This window comes from Apodemus sylvaticus, chromosome 4 (assembly GCF_947179515.1).
Source record: "Apodemus sylvaticus chromosome 4, mApoSyl1.1, whole genome shotgun sequence".
Taxonomy (NCBI): domain Eukaryota; kingdom Metazoa; phylum Chordata; class Mammalia; order Rodentia; family Muridae; genus Apodemus; species Apodemus sylvaticus.
Genome location: NC_067475.1, coordinates 117,981,271 through 118,005,516, shown reverse-complemented (window position 1 = coordinate 118,005,516; position 24,246 = coordinate 117,981,271). Strand labels below are relative to the sequence as shown.

Sequence of the window (24,246 nt, the reverse complement as noted above, 5' to 3'; positions counted from 1 at the left end):
ATTTCCCTCCTCTCCCTCACCTCAAGCCCAGGTAAATCCTAAGGTCCCGCCTCTGTCTGCCCTGCCCAGCCATTGGCTGCTGGCATCATTATTAACCAATCAGAAGCAACTGGGGGCGGGTCCCTCAGCATCTTATGTGCAAGCATGCGGACTCCAGTAGAAACAATTTTGGGGACCCAAATGAATGTAATACAAGCAGCTCACCATCTCTTTTTCACTTAACACATACCTGAACCACAAAATCTGGATGGCTGCCATATATCCAACCTGAACAAATTTTTTAAAATGACATCAGTGGAAGATTTCCTAAACTGCAGTCAGTTCTGTCATCATTGAGAGGAGCCATTCATCTTAGAACCAAAGAGCCTTAGTAGTAACTCACTACCCTCTCCCACTTTTAGTTCTTTGGGGCATTTTATTTCTTCCCTGCTGCACCTGAGCTTAGTGATGGGCTTGTGTTCTTTATATACTCTCTTCAATGGGAAGTCATCAGTTCACAGTCAACTGCCGATTTTTTTTTTTTTTTACTGCAATTAATCAAGATTACCTCTCAAGTCATTAGTGTCTCCAGGCACCATGCTTGAGTTAGGTTGTACTTACGATCTGCAAAAGACAGTTCTAAACCTAAATATACCTCTATACGGGGTACTCAGAAGCATGAGGAGGTAAGGTGAGGAAAGATTTTGTTTGCAGTATCTACTTTAATGTAGAAAGAAGTGCATGAAGGGAAATGTCTTGACTTCTTTCTAAACGAACACAACTTAGTTACCTTAGTGACTTAAAGAAAGCAAAACAAAATGCTCAGGAGTTTTTTGCCCCCAGAAGCAGCCCTGGTCCTTTCTTTCACTGTTATTGGACATGCCCTAACTTTTAGAGGGTTGGGAACCCATGGGAAGATAACTGATTTTAGGCAGCTTCTTGTGAGAGGAGAGGTAAATGTTTTTAATCCTAGAGTTCACTTGCTTGCAGCAGACAGAATCCCATTTTCTGGTTTGCTGTATCAGCAGCAAAGGTTCCATGTTTTTCTTCTCTCTGCTCTGCAATGTTGATGAATGTCTTAACTGATCTATAATTTGAATAAAAAAGAGATTACTACTAAAAGTTGGGTTAAAGATATTAGTAATGCTTATCTCAAGCCCTGCCCTCTCACCTTAGACTTTGCTTTGTTTTCTAATAATGACATAGGTCCACATGGACTATTTACTGCCTCAAATTCAGCAATCCAATATTCACAAGTATCCAGTCTTTGAATGAAAGAGAAATGGAAGTTTGCACCGAGTGTTTCTGACTTAGCCAAATGCCTCATCTACCAAATTGCTGAGGTTTGAAACCCAAGTCACTAATGACAGTATTTCATCTATCTTTCCATTCATAATAGGTTCCAATTTAGACTTCTGAGCATCACATGCACTCCCTGATCTCACACATTAGATCTTGCAGACTCCAGGTGCCATTTTGACCTCCTCATTCATTCCAAATTGCTTTTTTTCGTGGCTTCCATCTCCAAATAATATCCTTCTTTCTGATGTGAAAACACTTCTGGATGTGGAAAGAAACTGCATTTCCTCTGAACTGAAGCATTCCCACCACCCACCACCCTGCCCCCAGAACAAGGGCTTCTTGAAATTAGAAGTAAATAAAACCCAGAAGCCTTGGAAAGTACCAGGTCCTTCCCAAGGCTTACATAAGCAGTAACCCTTACTTGGGAGAGGAGACACTCTAAACTGCAGAGTAGCCAACAGGTCAGACATGGAGCTCCAGGGATGCTGTGTTCCTGAGCCATCGTTCGTGCTGGGGTGGGCTTTTTGGTCATGTGACTGCCTTTGAGAATCCTGTAACTTCTTGCCCATATTCCTGAAAGGGGGCCCAATAAGATCACCACCGGTTCAGTAAGATAAACTTGGGTAGAATAATTTTCCTGGCCAGGTTTCTAATACTCTGCCTGGGGTGACAAGATGTTTGTTTCTATCATCACAAAAGTCACACCAAACCTACCCACTCTGCTGTAACTGTTATCCTCTGCTCATGATCTTAGCCAAAGACAGGGAAGCCATTAGTCCTGTTGCACAGACTGAACTAGTTTATGAAGCTGTGTTTCTATTATATGGCTTTGCTCAAATTGTGATCAGCCCACACATTGTCACCTCGAGCCAGCCTCTCTGCTCTGTCTAACTCCTCCAACTATTTAAGCACAGGTGGGAAGCCCAGCATCCGATCTTCCAATGTTACTTTTATAGCTGCAGTGCAGTTTTCCAGTTAATCACACACTATATGAAGTTGAGTGTTCCTGTGGTTTATGACAACGGTGTCTTCGCCCCGAATGTAGTAATAGGAGTTTCTGCGGCTGGAGAGCCAGAACCTGCATCCCACATCATAAAATTCGCTGATGATCACTCAGTCGCTGTAAAAAAAAAAGTTAATGATTGATTGACTTATAAATAAAAACAAAGTAACTGTCTTCACTTAAAAGATGGCCCAGTCCAGGACTCTGAAATCTCTATGAGTTATTTAATCATCGGAATTTCTATTCTCACCTCTTTGACTTTCTCCATTGCTCCAGGCGGGCCAGTTTAGTGATTTTATATTCATTTTCCTAATCCAAAAATGGAAGTAAGGCTTGTCATCTGTCTTACTCATAGAGAGAGGTGAGGAGCGTCCTAGTCGATGCAAGGCACATGGCTAATACAAAGTTTAATAAAAATGATAAATAACATCCATTATAAAATTGAACCATTGTTCAATTTCTACTGCCCTTTCAATGGTTTGATTCAATTCTCCATCACTGAAATTTGAGAACTTTAATCTGATGAAATGTTTTACTAATAACCTCCAGCTTTCTGCATTAACCTTTTCTTTCATTAGGTACATCTGGACAATATAAAATTATTCTTTTAAAAAATCAATATATCATTGTATGTGCATAGAAAACATCTGTTAATGAGCTTCGGGTATGAGAAATCTGAGTTTAACATACAGTGTCAGAAAAATCCTTGTTTTTAATGGCATAGCACTTGAACTAAGCTCAAATAGTATGTTTTATTCTATAATTTCTTAGGCAAAATTCTTGGTCTTGTTTTTTTTTTTTTAATTTTGTTTTTGTTTTTGTTTTGCCAGAGAAGTTAATTTTTCTTTTCTGTGAATTTCAGAACATAAAAACCAAAAAAACCCATGTTTTACATTTCTAAAGAAATAACAAAATTCTCGTTAAATGACTTTATTACCTTAAAACTGTTTATTGAAAAGTACTAGTCAAATAATGATCTCTTGTGATAAATAAAATGTCTTAAGACTGGGGATATTTGGGGAGTTTGGATTAAAGTCAATCAAACAGCACCTGACCTGCAAGGAGAAGGCAGATGTGCTGAGAGAAAGCGGTGACACACCTGGAAAATAGATTCCCCACAGCTATTGGTTATGTAATTCTCTGGGTTCCTTCCTCCTTCAAAACATATATCTTAGAGCCTATTACAGTTTATAAACATTCTTGACAGTGCGAACTAATTAAGCAAAATATAGGAGTGATAAAATAAAGTAAGCCTCAAATCCTTTTTAAAAATAATTCTATCTAGAGGCATTGTTAAAGGGATGTGAAGCTTTTTTTTTTCTTGTATTGAAAATAGATTCTTAACATTCTCATACAATATGCCCCTGCTGCCTTGGGTCTGCTTCTGCCCTGGGGTAGCCAGGCACCATTGTGCACAAAGAAGCTTATCCAGTCGGTTGGGTTCCACATGATCTAATCCAGTGTGTTCCAGCTCTCCTTATTTGGGGGTAACAAGAATAACATAAACCTTGGGAAGGGGGAAATGTTTTTGGGGTGAAAGATCTGTGAGTGCTTCATTTGCATGGACAGGAATTCCAGGTGCTTGCTGGACATGTCCTTATAGGGAGAGAACTCTAACCTGTAATTTGGCCTCCAGGTTATGTGACTGCCTCAAGGATGGTAGAGGTGGGGGCTGGGGGGCACAGTTATACAGGCTCTGTGCTGGCACATGCAGGCCCCCAGAGCAAGGAGGAAAACTGTCCTACTCCTGCAGGTCTCAGGGCAGGATTTTGGGGGTTTAGACAACTTTCAAGCTCACTCTTGCTCGGGACTGGCTCTCCATGTGGCTTTCCAGCCTCACACACCTTGATGATAGTTTTCCCTCCCTCCACTCCTCCAAGGCCTTCCACCTGCTCCCTTTCTGTCTCCTTAGAAAGGAACTGGCTTCCAAGGGACAACAACCAGACATGACAAGATGGAGACTCCTTCTGGCTCTTACAACCTTTCTGCTTCCTCTTCTGCCTAATTCCCTGAGCAAATCCCTTTCCTGGAGGAGGCAGAAGTTGCTCTGATGATGACTAGATACTGCACTGATCTATGAGTATACTGGAATATCACCAAGAGTCAATTTATTGATACTTTTCTTTTAGACCAGTCCAGTAGTATTTGGTTTTATTCTAGGACTCTGGGCTCTCTAATCTCTGGTTCCTGGTTTCTCAAGCAGTGTTGGGCATGGCTTCTCTCTTGTGGAGTCAGTCTTAAGTCAACACATCCATTGGTTGGCCACTCCAACAAGTTCTTTGCTTTCTCTGGCATAGGGTCTTTATCACACACTTCATTGGGAACATCTCTCCCTTAAATTTCTACTTGTTATTTGGTGACAGGCACCCACCTGCAGTGTCAACTCTAAAACCCAACTCTATCCCAGCTAACCCCAACTCTAAAAACAAGTCATTTTCACATAGTTATAATGACTTAAGAACTTGAGACTTAATCTAGTTAATATCAGTGCTAATTAGTGTCATTAAGAAATGTCGTTTCCCACAGTATTTATGTTCATGAAGCAGAAACAACACTTAAACTGTTAAGCACTGAGCTCTGGTGCCCACTGTGTGGCCTGAAAATCAGGGATATGGTGATTTTTGCTAAATTCAAAACACAAACCACTAACCTTTCACTAGAACTCATTGAATTAAAAAAAATTAAGGATAATCTAGCAGTGTGGGAATAAGAAATAAACATAAGTGAGTTAAAAGCAGAATTTAGAACATGGAAAAATTATATTGGCTTTAGATTTTAGGGTTAAAAACACAAATGTGACATTATATAAGTGCTATGCTAATTATTATGATAAATAAGATTAATATCCATATTTTTAGAAAAAAATAAATAAGGGATAACTAGTCTGCTGTTCTTCGGATTATAATAATTTACTAAGTTTTTACCGTTGCTGGAATGTATTTCAACTTTTGAAGTATTTAGCCTGCATTAGAAAATCCTCTTTCATGTCTTTCTGAATTAATAAAATTTAAAGGACTTTGAATCTTATTTTTTACTACACAATTCTTTGAACATCAAACATTTATTAGGCTATAGTTATAGCCACTGTCAGCTGGTAACCAGGTGTTCTTAAAACCACAAAAACCACTAAGAGGGCTGTGAAAGTTCACCCTTCAAAGTCAGCATTCGAACAAGCCTGAAAATGTAATTTTAAAAGGTGGAAACAAAAACAGGGGCATATTTACCCACCCAACACCTGCCTGGGCATAATCTGCAGAAGCCCTTATTCTTCAGACATAGCCTGGAATTCAAGCTGAAATCCTGGCATGGAGCAGCACATACAAAAGCTTACTGAGAACAGAATACTGGCCACTGTGTATCTTCATTAGACACACATTCAGTCCTATTCACTGTCTTAAAATAAGAACAGATTGTTGACATAGAATCCAATGGGTTACCTAACCTTAGTGTGTATAAGAATATTGCACAATCAGTTCATGTTTTCATGGTCTTACTAATTAAATTTGTTCTTGGATTATTTCACAGACAATCAAAAATGCATAGTAACCATACCATACCACCGCATATTCATATCACTGATATCATATAGTTTTCATTTCTTTTTGAAATGTAAAATTATGTAAATTTTACAGGTGCCAAATTTATTAGATTCCTTCAGTAATGTTTTCCCTTAACAGGTAATAGAAATGTTGCTTCATCAATCACATCTGTTTCAGAATGAAGTCTGATCATTCACAAATTAGGCATTCTTCTGTTCTTTACTTCAGACCACATTTATCAAGTTTTTAAGGTTTATTCACAAAAAGTATTCACAGTATATTCTTTGACTGGAAAGTTCATCCTATCCTGATAGAACTAAAACAGAAAGAAATAAATCAGAAGATAGAAAGAGAGATGAAAAGGAAGGGGAAGAAGGGGGAGGGACAAAGACTGCAAGGGAGAAGATGGGAGGGAAGGGAACAGAAGAGAGGGCAAGAGAAAAATGGGAAGGGGGGGAAGAGGAAGAGAGGGGAGGGGAGGGAAAACAGAGTCCATTTGCTTTTATTCTTAATATAAGAGATTTCATAAACGTTGTCACTACATAAACTTAACCCTAGACTTGTAAAAGTGTATTTTCCAAATCTCCTCATGCAAATACTCAAGCTCTACTCCCTTGCTTCTCCCTACCATTCCTATTTACCTGCCGTCTTCCCTACAGATATTTATCTTACGTTTCATGTCTCAGATTAAGGTTGAGAATGACCTTTGTCCAGGTGACTAAGCAGAGAAAGTCACCTGACAGATCATTAGTAATATTCCCACTGGGGCTTGTGACGTCCTTGGGATGCTTGAAAGCTTTGCAGTTTATGAGATCCCTGTTGTTGTTATTGGTCAGATTTCTTGTCTTCTCTGAGTCTTCTTCAAAAGTCATTATCTGTATTTGTATGTGGGAATATCCCCTACTTTTTTGTCTACTGGTTTCAGAATACCAGATCTCATGTTGAATTCTTGATGCATTTGGAATTGAGTTTTGTGTGAGATGAGAAATAAGTATCTAATTTCATTCATGTTAATATTCAGGTTTTCCCAGGCACCATCTCTTGGAAATTATCTGTCCTTTCTCCAGCATACACTTTTAGCATCGTTGTCAAAGATTATATTTATTTATATCTTGGGGTATACATATATATGGAATAGATAGATAGATAGATAGATAGATAGATAGATAGATAGATAGATAGATAAAGATAGACATATAGCTAGACATACACATATACATATATATCCTCTTATATTTTACCATTGATCTATATGTCTATATTATGTCTATTTGGATTTAGTATGATGCTGTCTTTATCAATATGGCTTCAGGGTAAAACTTGAAATCAGATATGCTGATACCTCCAGGATAGCTTTATCTATTTTTGGTCATTTGTATTTCTGCATAAATTATATAATTTTTCTGTATCTGTGAATAATGACCCTGGAATTGATCGGTATTATATTGGAAGTGAAAACTGCTTTTGATAAGATGGGCATTTTTATAATATTAGTTATTCTTTTCTATGAATATGGGTAGTCTTTCTGTCTTCAAGTATCTTCCTTGATTTCTCCAGTTTTTGTTGTTGTTATATTACTGTGGTGTGTGTGTGTGTGTGTGTGTGTGTGTGTGTGTGTATTGTGAATGGGATTGCTTCCCTGGTTTCTTTCTGTATACTGTTTGTCATTGGTATATGAGAAGACAACTGATATTTTGTGTAATTTTTGTATCTTCCCACTTTAATAAAAAGTATTTATCAACTATGAGAGTTTTCTTCAGGAGCCATTAGTGGACAGAGTCATATCATCCCTTCATTTATTTACTCCTTTTCCTATCTATATTCTCTTTATTTCCATCTCTTGTCATACTGCTCTAGGTACGACTTCAGGCACTATACTGAACACAAGAGGAGAGTGGATATTCTTGTCTTGATCCTAATCTTAGTGGAAATGCTTCTCTCTACCTAACAAGATGCTGTTGACTGGTTTAATATACACAACCTTGGTTCTGTCAAAATTTACTCTCTATCTCTAGTATCTCCATGACTTTCATAATGAAGCAATGTTGGATTTTATCAAAAGTCTTTTCTATATCTCTTCATTCTATCATGTGATTTGAAATTAAGCACATTAAATTTTTAGATATTATGTTATTGACTTGTGTATGTTGAACCATCCTTGAATGGAGCAGTTGACCATACTTTTATTTTCATATATTTAATAAGCATTGCTGAGTATTTTCTATGCTTTTCTGCCTAATTTCTTATTAAACTGTGGTTGCAATTCTATGTAATGTCACATAGCTGGATGTGGTGATTATAGGAGTATTTGGTAAAAGTTTTTCAGAATGCACTATGATCAAAAAATGATTCAAAACCAAATACACAATAAAACCATCCACTGTGAGCTGGGCGGCACCTTCAGGCTGCCTCACACAACCTCACAGTAGTGAGTGCACAACTCATCACAGTCTGCACTGCACATACATCACATCATATGACACCAGCTCCTGCTTTCTGAAACAACTCAGCTCAGGACTGTGACTGCTCTGGGCTCTGGACTGCAGTGCCTTTGCTCTGCGCACACAGCTTTGCCACTCTGGAAATGCAACAGCTTCATTATGAAAGTTTAAACTTGGACTGTGTTAAAGTATTTCATTTTCAAAATCGTGGACTCACTTTTTTTTCTTTTAAAAACAATCAGTAATACCTGCTTGGGATTAAGCTAGAATTCCCAGTGTGTCCTCAAGCTTATTTCTACCTTGTAGTCACATGTACTTATGTAAAAGGTCATTCTCAGTGTTGCTGTTTATAAACTTAGACTATCAGACAACTCTGAAAAGTATCAAAGAGCCTCTACAGCCTGCAAAATTAAATATTTTATCAAGATATTTTTTAGATAAAAAATAAGGAAGCATGTCTGCTTATTCATATGAAATTTGCTTTCATCTTTAATAAGTAGTAAAATCATAATTGTTTTTGAATAAAACTTCTATTAGTAGTAAATATTTGATCAAAATACTTATTTTGTAACCCTTATACTGAGAATTGTATAAGATTTTCTATACACTATGGAAAGCCCTATACATTATAGAAAACCACACATACTATGGAAATCCCTATACATTATGTAAAACTCTATACACTATGGAAACCCCTATAAACTATGAAAAGCCGTATACACTGTGGCAAGCCCTACATACTATATAAAAATGTTTCAGGTTGATTCAGAATCAAGTAAGTAAATAGGAAACTCTTTTGAAAATGTGACGTGATTTCAGTTTCACAAAGAATATTCTAGTGAAATACAGAAATCTGGATTAGAAGAAAACAAGAGGCGACACTCTTGTCAAAAGTCACAAATGAAAAGACTTTGTCCCAGAGATGAGAATAAGACAGTAGGTAAATGAGAGCAGAAGCTAGACAGACATGTGCTCTGAGGATGCTGCTGAGATGGGACCTGCCTACACTGCTACTTCACAGACAGAAATGCCAAGAGACAGTTCAACACATGCAGACAATCAATGAGAAAAAAATCATCAAACAACACAAGCTTCAACTTAAAGCAATATTTATTATTGAAAAGAAACATGATGTTTAATATGTAAACTATGAAATATTTATTCAAATGTCCATTTGAAGTATTTTCAAGTAAAAATATATAAAGACAGACATATAAAGAAGCAGCTAGAAGCCTAACAAGTGGCCAACTGATAGATAATTCAACAATGCAAATTGGAGTGATGTCATACTGCACCAGTGCATCCATACGAAAAGATGAACAATAATTCCCATCAGGAAGTATACTTGTTTCACTGTGCTTTCCCAGTCATACAAATAGCCCACAAACATCATCTAGCAATGAGTGTTTTGCAGCAGCACTCTCCTGAGAGGGAAGTCATTTAGCTGTAAAACCTATTTTATCTCACACATCACATGTTTGTATACCAGTGCCAAGGAGTTCACAGACACATCTCTCTGCAGTGCTCCCAACTCAACATCCAGCACCTGTGTAGGAAAGCCACCTTGGCCTTTAAGTATTCATCATTTGTACAAAATACAGTCACCACCTTCCCCAAGGTTCAACATCACAATGTCACAGTAAAGAACTTAGCCAGAGATGCGGAATGCAGAGAACACAAGGTACCATCTTTGTCTAGGCAGTGTGTTTCCAATCCTGTATTGAGAAGACCAGGACAAAGGTGCCATGCTCCTGCAATGTGGAGAATGCTCCCACGTCATGGGAAGCATGGTCCAGATCCAACACAGAGCTTAGCAAATTTGCAAGTTATAACTGAAGCACAGATCTAAGGACAGTTGTCAACATAATCCTTAGAGTAAACTGACTACCACTGGGCTAAAGAGATTCCACCAGAACCAGTTAATGATGTTTACAGAAGAATGAAAGCAAAGCTAAATTCAGTGCCTGACACATTAGTATGAACATACTGGCACACCTATGAATTTTTCTATTCCTAGACGTAAAAAGAGAAAGTAGGCTAAATATTTAGATAAAACTTACAAATGCACATTTTAACAAAGTAAATCCAGATATATTAAAATAAAGAGGATGATTGAATTGACTGAGTTCTGAATTAATAACTAAAATCTTCCTTTCCCAGTGCATGACTACTATGTAAGTCTCACTATACAATAAGAATTACATGCTATGAAATTCATGGTTTAAGTCTTACCAGAGAGGGAAGACAAAGTTGTCCTGGTATCCAGCACAGCATTAGTGAGTCATAATTACCTAGTTTTTACCTTGTGCAGCCCAAATAGAAAACATATCTGATGCTTATGATTGCAAAATTACCACTTGTTGAAAACTACTGACCCTCATTACCATTGTACTGAAATTCATCGACAGAAAAGAATTCAGGATCCATGTCTGTGTCCAAATTATGCAAGCTTTGAAATGAAGTATAAATTGCTATTGCTACTGATTATAGGAGCTTCTTCCTAAGGGCAAAACTCTCTGAACATAGATAATATCAAGAAGAACCTAGTTAAGATTTTAGTTGCAGTTTTTTTGTTTTTGTTTTTGTTTTTTTTTAAAACAGAGCAGTAATGAAATTCTCAGATAAAAGTGTTGTCTGACAATTTTCTCCAAGAAGATGGTTAGGTTGCTCAGAATCATAAAGGAATTTTGGCGGCTTGAGAAATAAACACTCTGGTATATATCCAGATACATAGAAAAATAAAGCTATGATGACAAAGAAAAAATTTGTTTTAGAGTTATAAAAAATGCTAGTGACTAGTATCTGAAATCATTAGAATGCTAAGTTATTTAATGTAAGTAATTTTCCTGCTATAAACTTTCATTCATTACAAATAATAATTTTCTTTTATTTCCCCCAAAGTACTCTTCTACTCTAAGATAACATCTGATTTTATTATTTAGTAAGTAGAGTGACAAAGAAATTATAGGCATAGACTAATTCCTACATTCTTTCAATCAAAATCCTTCAAAGTTTAGGGGTAGGAACCCACAATGTCTTGTCTCCTGGTAGGATATGACTGTAGATCTGAGTCTATGGTTATTAAGGGCCATTAGTAAGAATAAGTGAGGTCTGACCACATACAACCCACTCACCCATCCAAAGACCTAACACATTTTCCCATAAGACGCTGTGAAAATACCATCTCACAAAGTGCTCAGAACCCAGTTACTGCTACAGAAGACATAACTGAGCATTAGTCTTCTCTTTCTCTCCCTGGCCTTCAACACTGCCGTTGGTGGTTTCATCAAGAGGTAGTAAGGACACAGCAAGCAGGTCCTCTAAACAATAATCCATTCACTCTAAACATTTGTAGTGTGCATGCTACAGTGGGAGTGGGGAGTGTACTTCCTTTTGAATTGGCTCTGCCAGCCACACAGCTCTCAGAAGCATAATGAGAAACTGGGTCTTTGAAAGTATTGTCTATAAAACTGTGCAGGTGGGGATTGATATGACAAAAGTGTCTTTGATCTAAACAGGCTGAAATTCACACACCACCACATCACGTAGCAGGGAGCTGTCTGCAGGCTGAAACCACCCTCTGTATTTCAAGCCAACTGGAAATAAGGAAGAGAAGGGAGGAGCAGATTTTTTTTCACTAAGAAAATCTTAGGAAGTGAGTCTTTCTATAGTTACCATCTTGAAGGCATAACTGTTATTTTATGTAAATAGAACAGAAATGATAAAAAAAAAGAGTAACGGTGTTGTCATAAGTTGCGGGACCTCATAAAATGAACAGGTGAACTTCCTATGTGCCCATAACATATGTGTTTGCACCAGTTATGTGACATAAAATTGACAAAGCATTTTAGATAGCAAATAATTGGAAAAATTCAATAAAATAGAGGATTGCTTGTAAAATTGGCTATTAAATCATCTATTTTAAAGTATAATATTAGCAATCAGAGGCCTACCTAGAGGTCACACTCTCAACTGTCAATTATATTAAGAATGTACTTTTGAAATATTGTTTGTGAGGAAATGTGGCTAACCTACATATGTAGGCAATTATTCTTTTGTCCATATATAATGTGAACAGAAGCTATACAAATGACTCATTACCTTCTCTATAAGCTCCTTGCCATTACACAGTGCCATGACCTAATTCCCGGCTTGAATGACTAGAGACATAAAATATCACCTGCATTCTATCAGCCCCAACACATAGCATATCAGGAAGGCAATGATATTCAAATCAAGTAAAGTCTCTTAAGTCATCTCCATTGAAATCGCAAATCTATTTCTCTCCAAAAATAAGAAAAAAACCTACAAATCAAACCTCATTTGTTTCTTTTCTGTTATTCACAACTTAAGAGTTGATATCACTGACTTCTATATCACATAGACCTAATGAGACAGCCACTAGTGGTTTTTATGTGCCCATTTCATTTAACATAATATTTATATATTTAACATGTGTTTTACAAATATTATATGATTACTTTTAATGGAAAAATAATGGGAACTGTTTTTACTTTGCTCACAAAGAAAATATAGATATTACAGTGTCCAAAGTCTTTGTACTTTTCCTTGTCTTTAAAAAATTATCACATACATTTAATACATACATATACATATACATATACGTGTATGTGAGTGAGTGTTTTGTCTGCATGGATATATAGGCACTATGTGCATGCCTGTACACACAAGAGGGCACTGGGTCCCCTTGAAGTGTAGTTACCATGGTGATGAGCTGCCATTTAGGTGTTGGAAATTGAACTCAAGTTCTCTGTAAGGGTAGTAAGTGTTCTTAGAAGCCAAGCCACCTCTTCAGCCCCAATCTCTGGTCTTTTAAAAATATATAATCTTTCCAAACAAGTGCTAGGTATGGATGGGATCTCGGAAGGAGATGAGGTGCATTAGAGACACCCCAACTCCTGTTTGATCAGCTTCCAAGGATGCTCATTTACACTCAACTGACAAGCATTAATAGTTCCCTTCTTTTCAGCATGAGGGTAAAATGTGGTAGTGACCTTGTCACATCTCAGTTATAGGATATCAACAAAAGGGAGAGAAGCAGGCTTTCTTGGATGCCATTCACCTGGAAATTGCAATGAAACAGGGAGTTTGCCAAAGGCTGATCTCAGCTTACTAAGACTTCTAGTAAGGAATCATCCTCATGGTAACCATCTGTTGCTGTTCAAATGGCAGTTAAGAAAACAATTTAAGTAGACACATAAGGCAATCTGAAAAACAAAATGTTTCTAGATGCATATTTTAGTATTGGAGAAACTGCAGAGCATGAAGAACTAACCCTATCAGCTGTCCTGACCCTGTACCCACAGGACTGGGCAGCGAACATGCACAGACTGTGGGTGTAGACTCAGGATCCCACAAGTGAACCTGGCCCCAGCCATGTTTACTAAGAGAAATGTTCAATCTCCTGATGAAAGACAAGAGCAGGACCGGTTGCCTGCTGAGCAGAGCCACCATTTCCAAAAGCCACTTGAAACCAAAGGGGGAGAATCCAGTGCTTTAAAAAAAGAGAAAAAATAGCATGATAAATATATCAGTCAATGGAAATATTTATAATCATGTGAGGAGAATAAAATTCAACCTAAGCTTTGAAAATCTTTATGAGATGCTTTAAAAGTTACATGTTTGATGCTATGTATACTAAACAAAAAATATCTGAAAATAGAGTATTGCATATTTTAAAGTGTTTAGGCTGCATTTAATTCTGTGTTATAGTAATCAAATTAAGGATTTTATATAAACATTCATATATGTACATCAGCACAAACATTAACACATGTAATCGTATATGTGTATAGATATATAAATCTAAAATATGAGAAAATTTTACTTTGTATAAAAGCACATGTTACAAGTGTGCAGGAGTATTCCCAAATAAAAATCTATTTTACATGATCTCACCAACAACTATGAACATAAATTCCACGAATAAAAGGAACTCTGTGTTTTCTCCTGGTATAACTTCAGAATAAGCAGAAGCACAGTCCCATGGACAGTACTTTAAAGAAATACTGATTTTTTTTCATGCTTGGTTAGAATGGTATTGCAGTGGCATTCTAAATTTAATAATACAAAAAAAAAAAAAAAACTCTTAGAAACAAGAGTAGGAATGATAAAGTATATCCTGACTAGTTTGCACACAGAAAGGCCCGCAAATAATACAATGAAGCTGAGCAGCTAGGGAGCACGTGAGCCTTGGGAAGAACCACAGACCACAGGGCCTTCTCCATAGCTTACTCTATTTCATAAGTAAGCAGAAGGCCCTGCCTTGATAAATCCCATGGGTCTGGATTAAGATAACAACATAATAATGCACACCTCTGGCCATGTCTGCCAGTTATAGGTGTCAACAAATAAACCCTATGTTGGCTCTAGAGACTAACTAGACATGGTTTGGAAAAGCCCATGTTAATAAAAACAGTAAAATTTGTTAATAATTAATTCACTTAGCGAAATAAACACTTGGTTTGGCCTTTAGAAACAAAGTCAACATTGGGTATATATTAAATGTTATTGAGACTAAAAACGCTGAATTGGGTGAATTGTTCCAAAGTAAGATAATTGTTTGTACTTTGCACAATTACCTATGAACTCAATGTCCTTGTAATTGGGATAATACTTTTTTTGGTTGGTTGGTTTGCTTTTTTCAAGACAAGGTTTCTCTGGGTATCCCTGGCTGTTCTGGAACTCAGAGATTCCCTGCTACTGCCTCCCACCATTACATAAATCCCATTTGAATATGGCTAGTGTTTCTAACTCTGACTTAACATCACATAACTGAACAGCAGAACTGAAGACTGTCCTTCAACAGGTATGGTTGCAGTTCCCTGTCTTGCAGATTGAATTATAACTAAAGTGAAGAAATGATTGAAACAGCCTAGATTTGCAAAGATTAGCTGAAAGTCTTACAAAGCAGAGGCATTTCGTTCGTAGTTTTTATGTAAATCTGTGCTTTTCCTAGTTGATCCAGATAGTTTCATCCAGAGACATATTTTAACAGAGCCATAAAGGGAACGCACACACCGTCAAACACTCATCACCAGGTGAAAATAGCCACAAAGTAAAAGCAAAATGAGTAGAATCACTAACACTGCATATAAATGGGGCTGATAGAGAGAGCCTGATTTTTGGAGTTTTATGGGCAATGTCTCCCATGCTGATATTGTACGTTGATGAGGAAAAACATTTTTGTCCACCAAGAAGTAAATTACCAAAGAGGTGGTTCACCAATGGATTTCACACCAAACTGTACACATTTCTCAAGAAAAAAAAAAAAAACAAACCACAACGAAAGCACAGTGCTGTTGCAAACGCTGCGTTTCCCGACAATGAGCGACAATGAAGTTAACCTAACAAGTTCTCAATGATTGTAGTCCAAACATAGTTCCTAGGATTGTATCATAAATACTAGCCCCTGGAAATACTACTTCTGTGCATTTGAGAAAATTAGGATGTAGATTTATCTCAATGGTAGAGTGCTTGTCTGGCTTTTGTAAAGCCCTGAATTTGATCTCAAGCTACAATAGACACACACACACACACACACACACACACACACACACACCTCATTTTTTGTTCTGATGCTCTGAGTATAAGCCATTGAAAAATAAGTGACAGCCATGTTGGTCACTAAAGGAAAACAATCGAAGGTCAATGTCATTATTCTGCCTTCTTTGCTACAATAATGACTTTTTTTTTTCAGAAAAATAAAAAACAAAATACTTTTCACAGTATAGATGTCCCCAGTAAGTAAAGCTATGTTTACAGATGTCATATATACAGAAACCATTTTGGTCTTCTATTCAAGGTTCTCAGTCATGATAAGAAATGTGGTAGAGAATGATAGCCCGGCTGCCCAAGCCCTTAGGTTTCTTCCTATCCCCTCAGCTGAAAGGCATTAGACTCAAGAACGGTGAGCCTGCCTCACGGAACGACTTGCATATTAGCTTGCTACAAATACATGGAGTTACCAGTAAGTTGCTCAGAAATTAATTTGAATACACTAGAGCATACGACTAGAGATAACTGATTTCTTTAGTCCATCATCCAAGTTGTGTTTTCTTAAAATAAAGATCCATTTTGTATCGCAATCCTGGGCAGATGGCCAAGCTTTTGATGCATTAAGTTCATAATTCTTTAGAGTCTTCTGGTACAACTTCTAGTATAATCTGTAATGTTCTGGTTATTCTGTCTATAAAGAAATAAGGAGAAATTAAAATGCATGAAAATCACAGAGGCATAAAAATAGCAAATTGTGAGTTATTTGGGGATGAACACTGAGAATACACAGCTCCCTGCTTTACAGAGCACTTTCAAGAATTATTTCCTTCATTACAATCCTATCATCCTCAATTAGTTGACTTGTCACTTCTATAACTTCCCATGATGCTTTCTCAGTAAGAATATATTAATATTTTGTATTCAAATAAGAACATTTATTTATGAACCAGGAGACTGAAAATATTTCGAGACAATGGGACCAAGATATAAATAAATGTTTACAAATATTCTTCATGTTCAGCTCATAATGGGTTTGTTCTTTTCTTTACATAGGGGATGACAACCAATTTCTCAGGACAGTCAAGAAGAGAATAGTATTTCCAGTGTCTCTTCAGCAAATTACCTTAATTATTAAGACCTCGTCTGTCTCATGAATAGAGTGAGAAACTTGGACTAATTTGGGTCACTAAGGTCTGGTCCTTAGACCAATCACATTAAGTACCCTCCACAATTCTGATTTTGGGTCAAGTCTAGGTCTCAGTTCCTAATTTAGAAGCTGAAGGTTTAATCCAGCAAGAGGTAACTCTAATGGACACCAAAATATAATAACCCCTGGCTTGTGTTACTTCTAAGGACACGTTCTGACTACAGACCTAGGGTGCTGGGCTTGGTGGTGATGGGTTTGGGGACATTCTTGTTTTCTTGTTGTCATTAATCCCCATAGAACATCTTCCAAAGTCTCCTTATCTTAAAGAAGTCTCTCAAAGGTTCCAGACCCAAATCATCTCCCCTCCAGACAGCTGCCTCTTCTCTGATGACTTGCCATTCTAACGAGGCGGCGCAAACAATATTTAATTACATTTAAAAGGCTATTTTGATCCTATGTTCTCTGCTCCTTATGGTGTTGCTAAATGTCCCCCATTTGAACACTTGGTCCTCATCTGTTGACACTGTTTGGAAGGTCTGCGGAAGGTTTAGGGGCACAGCCTCACTGGAGAATGTGGGCTTGGAGACTTTATAACCCAGCCTTACTTCTATACAGCCTCTGCTTGGTTTCTGCTCCCTTGCTGAGACAGTAAGACCAGCCACCCAGGACATTCCAGCAGTGGTGCCCTTTATGCCACAATGGGCTGTGGTCACCCAGACTAAAGCTAAAACAATCCATCCTTGATTAGGTTGCCTATTGACTGGTATGTTGTTGCAGAACAAAGAAAAGTAACAAATACAATAATAATGCCTGAGATAGTTTGCCTGGGGACACCTCCTGGGGTTTTTTTTGGGGGGGGGGGGTTGTTTGGGTTTTTTTTTATTTGTTTTTAACCCTACATCCATTGAAAGGGGCCTTTTGTACAGTAATGTCAAATGATAAACCTTACATATTTCTGGAATAAATTGTATTTTATACAGTCTACTCTGCCATGAAAGCAACAATCATACCCCCATATTTGCAGAAAAGGACATGGTAAAATTATTTTATGAAAATAGGCTTTTGGGAAAATTGTCTATCAACAGTCCAGGGAGGGTGGCATTTATATGTAGACAAAGAGCTAAGCAACTGCTAGCAGTACGGTAAAAAGAAAAACCACAGTTGTAAAGAAAAGCAATGGGGTTAAAGAAACAAGGCCTCAAGCCCATGTTTCAAAGGCATCCCTGCATAGTCCCCTAAGCTAATCTCTGTATCCTATCTTCTCACTTGGTCCTCCACCACAGACATCAAAGCACAAACATCAAAATTCCTACTATTTTCCCACAATGTAGGTTCCCATGTGTTGCCTTCTTAGATCTCTGCTCCCTGGTGTGGGAACTTTGCATCCATTCCAGACAACAGCAGCAACTGGGATGCCCCTGTGTCCTTCTGAAAGCACAGTTCCCATTCTCCTTGCTTCAGAACAAGAGCAAGCCCCAGAGGGTGTGGTTCTGCCTAGGGAGTCCCATCGGCATCTCCCCAGCTCTCCCTTCGGGGTCCTAGTGGAGCCATCAGCCTTATTATGAGGAGAGCTCAGAAAGGCATGTAGCCTTAGGTACCCAATGGTTCCCCAATGTTTCCTTCTAAGCTGTCCCTACCACAGTGGGGCTGGCACAGGTGCTCAATGGAACCAAGAAGGCTTCTAGAAACACTACAGAACATGTGGCTTTGGAGCGCCGCATATCCTATTCATACTCACAGTAAGATTAGTGGACATACAATAAAAAATCCCTATCATTGCCTTTTCAAATAAAGGTAGGCTGATTGGAGTTTTCCATAATTACAGCTTACAGAACCTTTCAGCCAGGCAGTGACTTCAGTTTCTATGTTCCTCCCTTGTTATTCTTAAAGTAAACTGACTTTGTACAGTCTCTTACACCCATCGACCTGGGATCCACAGAAGATCAACAGCCAGGATTGAGTGAGCTTGGGAGGCAGTGGAAGGCTATCCTGCCCCAGAAATCATGCTAAAAATAACAGTACATTCTCCAAAAGTGGGGAGGAGCAGGTGAATGCTTTCAAATTGATTTATATTTAGTTTTAGATTTATTTTTAAATTTAGTTTTTTATATTTATATGTGTTTAATGGAACATCTTCTGAGCTGCTAAGAAATAGATAAGCAAACTTAATGAACTAAAATGGCAAACTCTAGCCTTCAGGAAAAGCCTGTAAATGTATTCACCAGCTTTCGGTGGACTGTTCCAGATGGAGCTTCCTTGACAGGCTTAGAGCAGTGCATGCTTGTAGGCTCTCAAGTTGCAAGCTTGATGTCCACAAAGATGGATTACAGGCATTCTCTTCATGTTGGCCAGAGTAAACTTGCTTTTCTTTCTTTTTCTCCCCCTTTTTCCAACCAAAGATTTTATTTAAATAAGGCTGCCTCTCTCTCTCCCTGAGCAAGAGGGACTGACTGCCAGGCATCCTAATGGCTCTCCGCTGCAATAGGGTTGGGTGGATAAGGAGTGGATACCAAGTTAGATGGCTGCCGCTAGCCCTGGCCTGGCTTTCCTGGGGCTAGTGCTCTGTGTATCCAAACAGATCAGGGTGAACCTGCACACCTTCCCTCCTCTGAGAAGCTTGTCTGTCTGTAAATACGTGAATAATATAAACATACATGTACAACATATATTTATAATATAGATTATTACATATAATTTGTATTACAAGATACATATTACAATTATATAAATTATAATATATAATATAAATATGATATATAATATAAATGTGTATATAAATATATTTGTATCACGATGTAAATACAATATACATAATATAAACAACTAAAGGTCTGCCCCACTGTTACAGACAGAAGAGAAAGCTTTCTGAATATCTGACCACCCCCTTAAGAGAGTGCTTTCTTCTAGCTCTATAGATGCTATCACATAAAAAGTGGTTCAATACTGGCATCCTGTGGCCAGAGACATTCATCAGATCTCTGAAAATCTCATTTCCTTAGGCTCAGAACACTCCCTGACTGTACCAGACAGCCTTGCATCAGTGTCTCTGCACCAGAATGATGTCTAGTTACAACAGATTCTGGAAGCAGCCCTGGCATGGTACATTTTGGTAGACTGTCACATTTTCCCAGGGTTAATCTATTCACACATACAAGGTTAAAGAAGAAAAAAAAACATAAAAAGTAGAGCATTTCACCAGGCGAAACAACATGCTATTAAACTACTGAGCCAAGTGCTCTGAGCAAGACTTTCCTGCCTCCAAGATCATGTGGAGTTTTCTTTCTAACACAAAGTGTGTCTTTGGGGAAGGGTCGGGTGCTACTGTAGGACTCTCTGGTTTCATTTGTGTGTTTTGTTTTGGCCAAAGGCTAAGAAAATACTCCTACTGCAGCAATAAATATTATGAATTTTCTTTATCTTACTACAAGAACGCTGCCTAAGAGGAAAATCAAACAGAAGTATAGAGGACTGCTGTTTTCCCTCACTTCCATTCAAGGCGTCTATAAAGATAAAGAGCAGATATGATCACAGTTTAAAGCAGACGGCTCTGCCGTGCGGCTGGTAAGAGGTAACGGAGTCCTGAAAACTAGTAACCATCCTGGGTTTCCTCCACCACAGTTCCTCCCACAAACGGCTAAGATAGTGGCCTTGGAGATATTCAAAACATCATCATAAGAAGAATCACAGCAAAACCTCCTAAATTACCCAAGCTCAGAAGGGCAACACAGAGAGATCATATTTGAAAATGTCTAACCTGAACTGACAGAGTGGCCTGGGGCTGGCCAGTGTTAGAGGAAACACCAGCTAGAACTGGCTGACTGCACAGGGAAGGACAGAAAGCCTTCTAGTTGGGACAAGATGAACTTTCCCTTTGTTCTCCTCTGCCCTGCCTGTCTCAAAGAACCTGCTGCCTCTTCTAGGCCTCTGGCTTTATGTCCTGTCTCTCTACTGTTATGGTCTGATATTTTGTCATGGGATGAAGATCTAATCCAGTGAATGTTTTTTGTTGGATATTTTCTTTACTTACATTTCAAATCTTATCCCCTTTCCTGACCCTCCCACCCTGAAACTCCCTATTCCATCCTCCCTCTTCCTGCTTCTATGAGGGTGTTCCTCCACCCAACCACCCACTCCCTCTTTCCCAACCTCGCATCTCTACACTAGGGCGTCAAGCCTTCACAGGACCAAGGGCCTCTTCTCCCACTGATGCCTGACAAGGCCATCCTCTGCTAAATATGCAGAATTTTGACGTCAGCAAATGTGAGTTCAAATCCTACATGTAAGGCCCCAGGGCCTGTATACCACCTAATTCTAAATTCTCCCTCTTGCTGAGGCTTGGCATCCTTCCCTGGGTGCAGGAAAGAGAATCAAGGACACCAGTCCTTAGAAAATCTATCTGAGATGGTTAAGGTGGGGAAAGAGCTCATGAGCTCCCCTGATGCCCAGGTTCCTCCAAAGCCACCTTCTGACCAAGTGGCCTTCAGTATTTCCTCCTGCACATGCTAACTGCCTACCAACTTGAGGTAGCATTTCCTCTTTAGTGCTTTTAATGTCCTTGTGGTCCTGCTAATGGGGCCCTCCATCAGACATTCCTCAGTTCTCATCCCTGTCCCTAAAGAAGTCACCCATGCCCTTTCTGTGTCTTCAGCCTCAACGCCCTCTCCCACACCCTCAATGTCTAGTATTGCCTCTTGCTGAGTTCTAGTCCCAGCTCTTTTACTTAAACCCACGTTACTTGGGGAAGTGACAGAGTTCTCTGGCGATGTAACTCAAAGTCTGTACAATATGGACAATGGCTTCTACTACTTAAATGGTGGTTAGGAGAAAGTACTCACCCACATACAAACGTATGGAAACTGCTCAAGAACACTGCTACTCTTGCTTTGTTTGATGTTGTTGTTGTTTGGGTTTTTCTGTTCTTTGGTTGGTTTTGAAACCTCTTTGGCTCACCTTTCCTACCTTCCACCTCACCCCCCAACAAACCTTACATCATCGGTCAACTTAATGCTGTGATAGTCATGGCTGGGCGTGGTGGCGCACGCCTGTAATCCCAGCACTTGGGAGGCAGAGGCAGGAGGAATTCTGAGTTCGAGGCCAGCCTGGTCTACAGAGTGCGTTCCAGGACAGCCAGGGATACACAGAGAAACCCTGTCTCGGAAAAAAAAAAAAATGCTGTGATAGTCACCAGACTGCGTTGAACCAAGGAACACAGTCATTATGTCACTAAGGGATTCAAAAGAGCAGTGGCAGCACCGAAAAACTTCCACATAAAGAAGCTACTCTTTCTCGAAAATTCCAGTGACTGCGATCACCAGAATTAAATACCCGCAGGGCAGCTCGCTACCTGCCTTTCCTGTCTCTCTCTTCACACTGTAGTTACAATGCAGTAATTTAGTTTAATTGACCACTGTGTGTGTAGCTTTATCCTTTAAGAGATGCATATGGGCTGTGTACAGTTTTATGGGTTTTCTACCACACAGTATCTAGCTGTGGCCAAGATGCTGAAAGTCTTACCTGATAATCGTCTGAACCACTTGGGTTTCTTGTCCCACACAATGAAGAGATAATATGCAGGGACCCCGGTCAAGGTGATAAGGAAGCCGACCCCGGTGCTGAATGGATCCGAGTAAAGGGAGAGCACAACCATGAAGAGGCACGTGAAGGAAAATAGTGCGGGGATGAACAGAGGCACCTGAAACACAGCCAAAGGAAAACAGCTTCACGCATGCACAATCCACGGGGTGGAGGGCGTCAGTCACATGACCGGGTCATCGCCGAGCAATACTCGGTCCGCATTGTTTCTTAACTTGTTTTAGAATATGTGAACCAAGTCTTGAGCTAGGCAAGTGTGTTTCCTAGTGGATGGTCTATTCAAATTTCTTTTCTAGGAAAGCATCAACATGATTTATATTTTTTCATCTTAGGAGACCGTTTTTTGTTTTTTGTTTTTTTTTTTTTTTCTGATCATCACAATTAAAACCCGCTTTCACATGGAGTCAAGAGCGCCAGTGGCTTTGCTACATGCTAAAACCTTTCAGTGAATATTGATTTCCTGTTGAGAGTCACAATAAGACCCCATGGGAATAAAACAGGCCAAGTCCTAGTCCACAGCTAATAAAGATGCTGCGAGCATGTGGCAATGAATACAATCAGAGGCAAATCCTGATAACATCTCTGGCAGCAGCATCTGTGCTAAGTCTGAAAAGCAAATAACTAGCGAGATCACGCTGACCCACGGACGTCCGAGACTGATAACGAGGCTGCCCTCCAGCCCTGCTCACAGAGAGCGCCAGGTAGAGTAAATGGTCCTCTGTGAAAGTGGGGAGCGTTTCCTTTGGTATTTCAGATTTCTTTAGAGCACTGGTTCTCAACCCTCCTCATGCTGTAACCCTTGAATACAGTTTCTTACGCGGTGACCCCCAACCATAAAATTATTTTCATTGCTACTTTGTAACTGTGGTTTTTATACTAGTATGGATCATAATATAAATAGCTGCATTTTCGGTGGTCTTACAGAACCCTGTGAAAGGGTCATTTGACCCCCCAAAGGGATGACAACCCCACTGGTGGAGAGTTGCTGCTTTAGAGTATATAGGGGGAAAATCTGCCACAATGTTAACAAGTTAGAATAAGGACAAAAATATCTATTCTCTAAAGCAGCATCCTTGGCCTAGTTTTATCTAACAAAGTACTCTTTCCTTCCCAGCCTAACTGTTTACAACCATTTAGTATGAAGACAGGGGTATGTCACGCTCTGAGCAGACCCAAGCCATGCATGAAAACCCAATGCGAAAAGTATCTTTTAACATTGTCTGTTCTCCACAGATAAAAATCCATGACAAGTTCACCATATCATACTTAAAATGGTATACAGTTTCCTTCCCCCCCCCCAAGTGATATGCGACAAAAGATGCTCCTGGCAGAGTTAAATATTTTACTCCAAAGGGCCCTGCCACACCCAACCTCCTCATCCTCAAGTTATGACAAAAAGAGGCCTAGGTATTAGGAGAGAGATTTATATAAACCCATCGAGACAGCCGAGGTTACCTTGAAAGGACGATGCATATCTGGGCGTTTGTATCGAAGATAAATCAACCCAGCCACTGCCAGCCCCATAAAGAGCCACCTGGCAAAACTGAGGAAATTCAGAAGACTGTAGAGGTCTCCAGAGAAGAGCATTATCATCGTCAAAGGATGCTGGGGGCAGAGGAGGAAGACAAAGTAATCAAAGGGAATGAGGAGGGAACAGGTAATACCAACCGATAGCATCGCCTCACACCGTAAGTGTCCCGTCCAGTAGTTACTGATAATGCCAAG

At 39.0% G+C, this 24,246-nt stretch overlaps 1 protein-coding gene across 1 annotated transcript in view; it reads right to left on the bottom strand.

The window, feature by feature from the left end:
* Positions 1–14,357: 14,357 nt before the first annotated feature.
* Positions 14,358–24,246, bottom strand: part of Slc7a11 (solute carrier family 7 member 11) — a 75,877-nt gene continuing 65,988 nt past the window's right edge. Inside the window, exons 10-12 of the mRNA XM_052180558.1 lie at positions 23,977–24,126; positions 22,444–22,621; positions 14,358–16,473 (exon numbers count right to left, since the gene is read on the bottom strand). Coding sequence (XP_052036518.1) covers positions 16,409–16,473; positions 22,444–22,621; positions 23,977–24,126 — 393 coding nt within the window. The 3' untranslated portion in view covers positions 14,358–16,408. The remainder of the gene's footprint in view (positions 16,474–22,443; positions 22,622–23,976; positions 24,127–24,246) is intronic.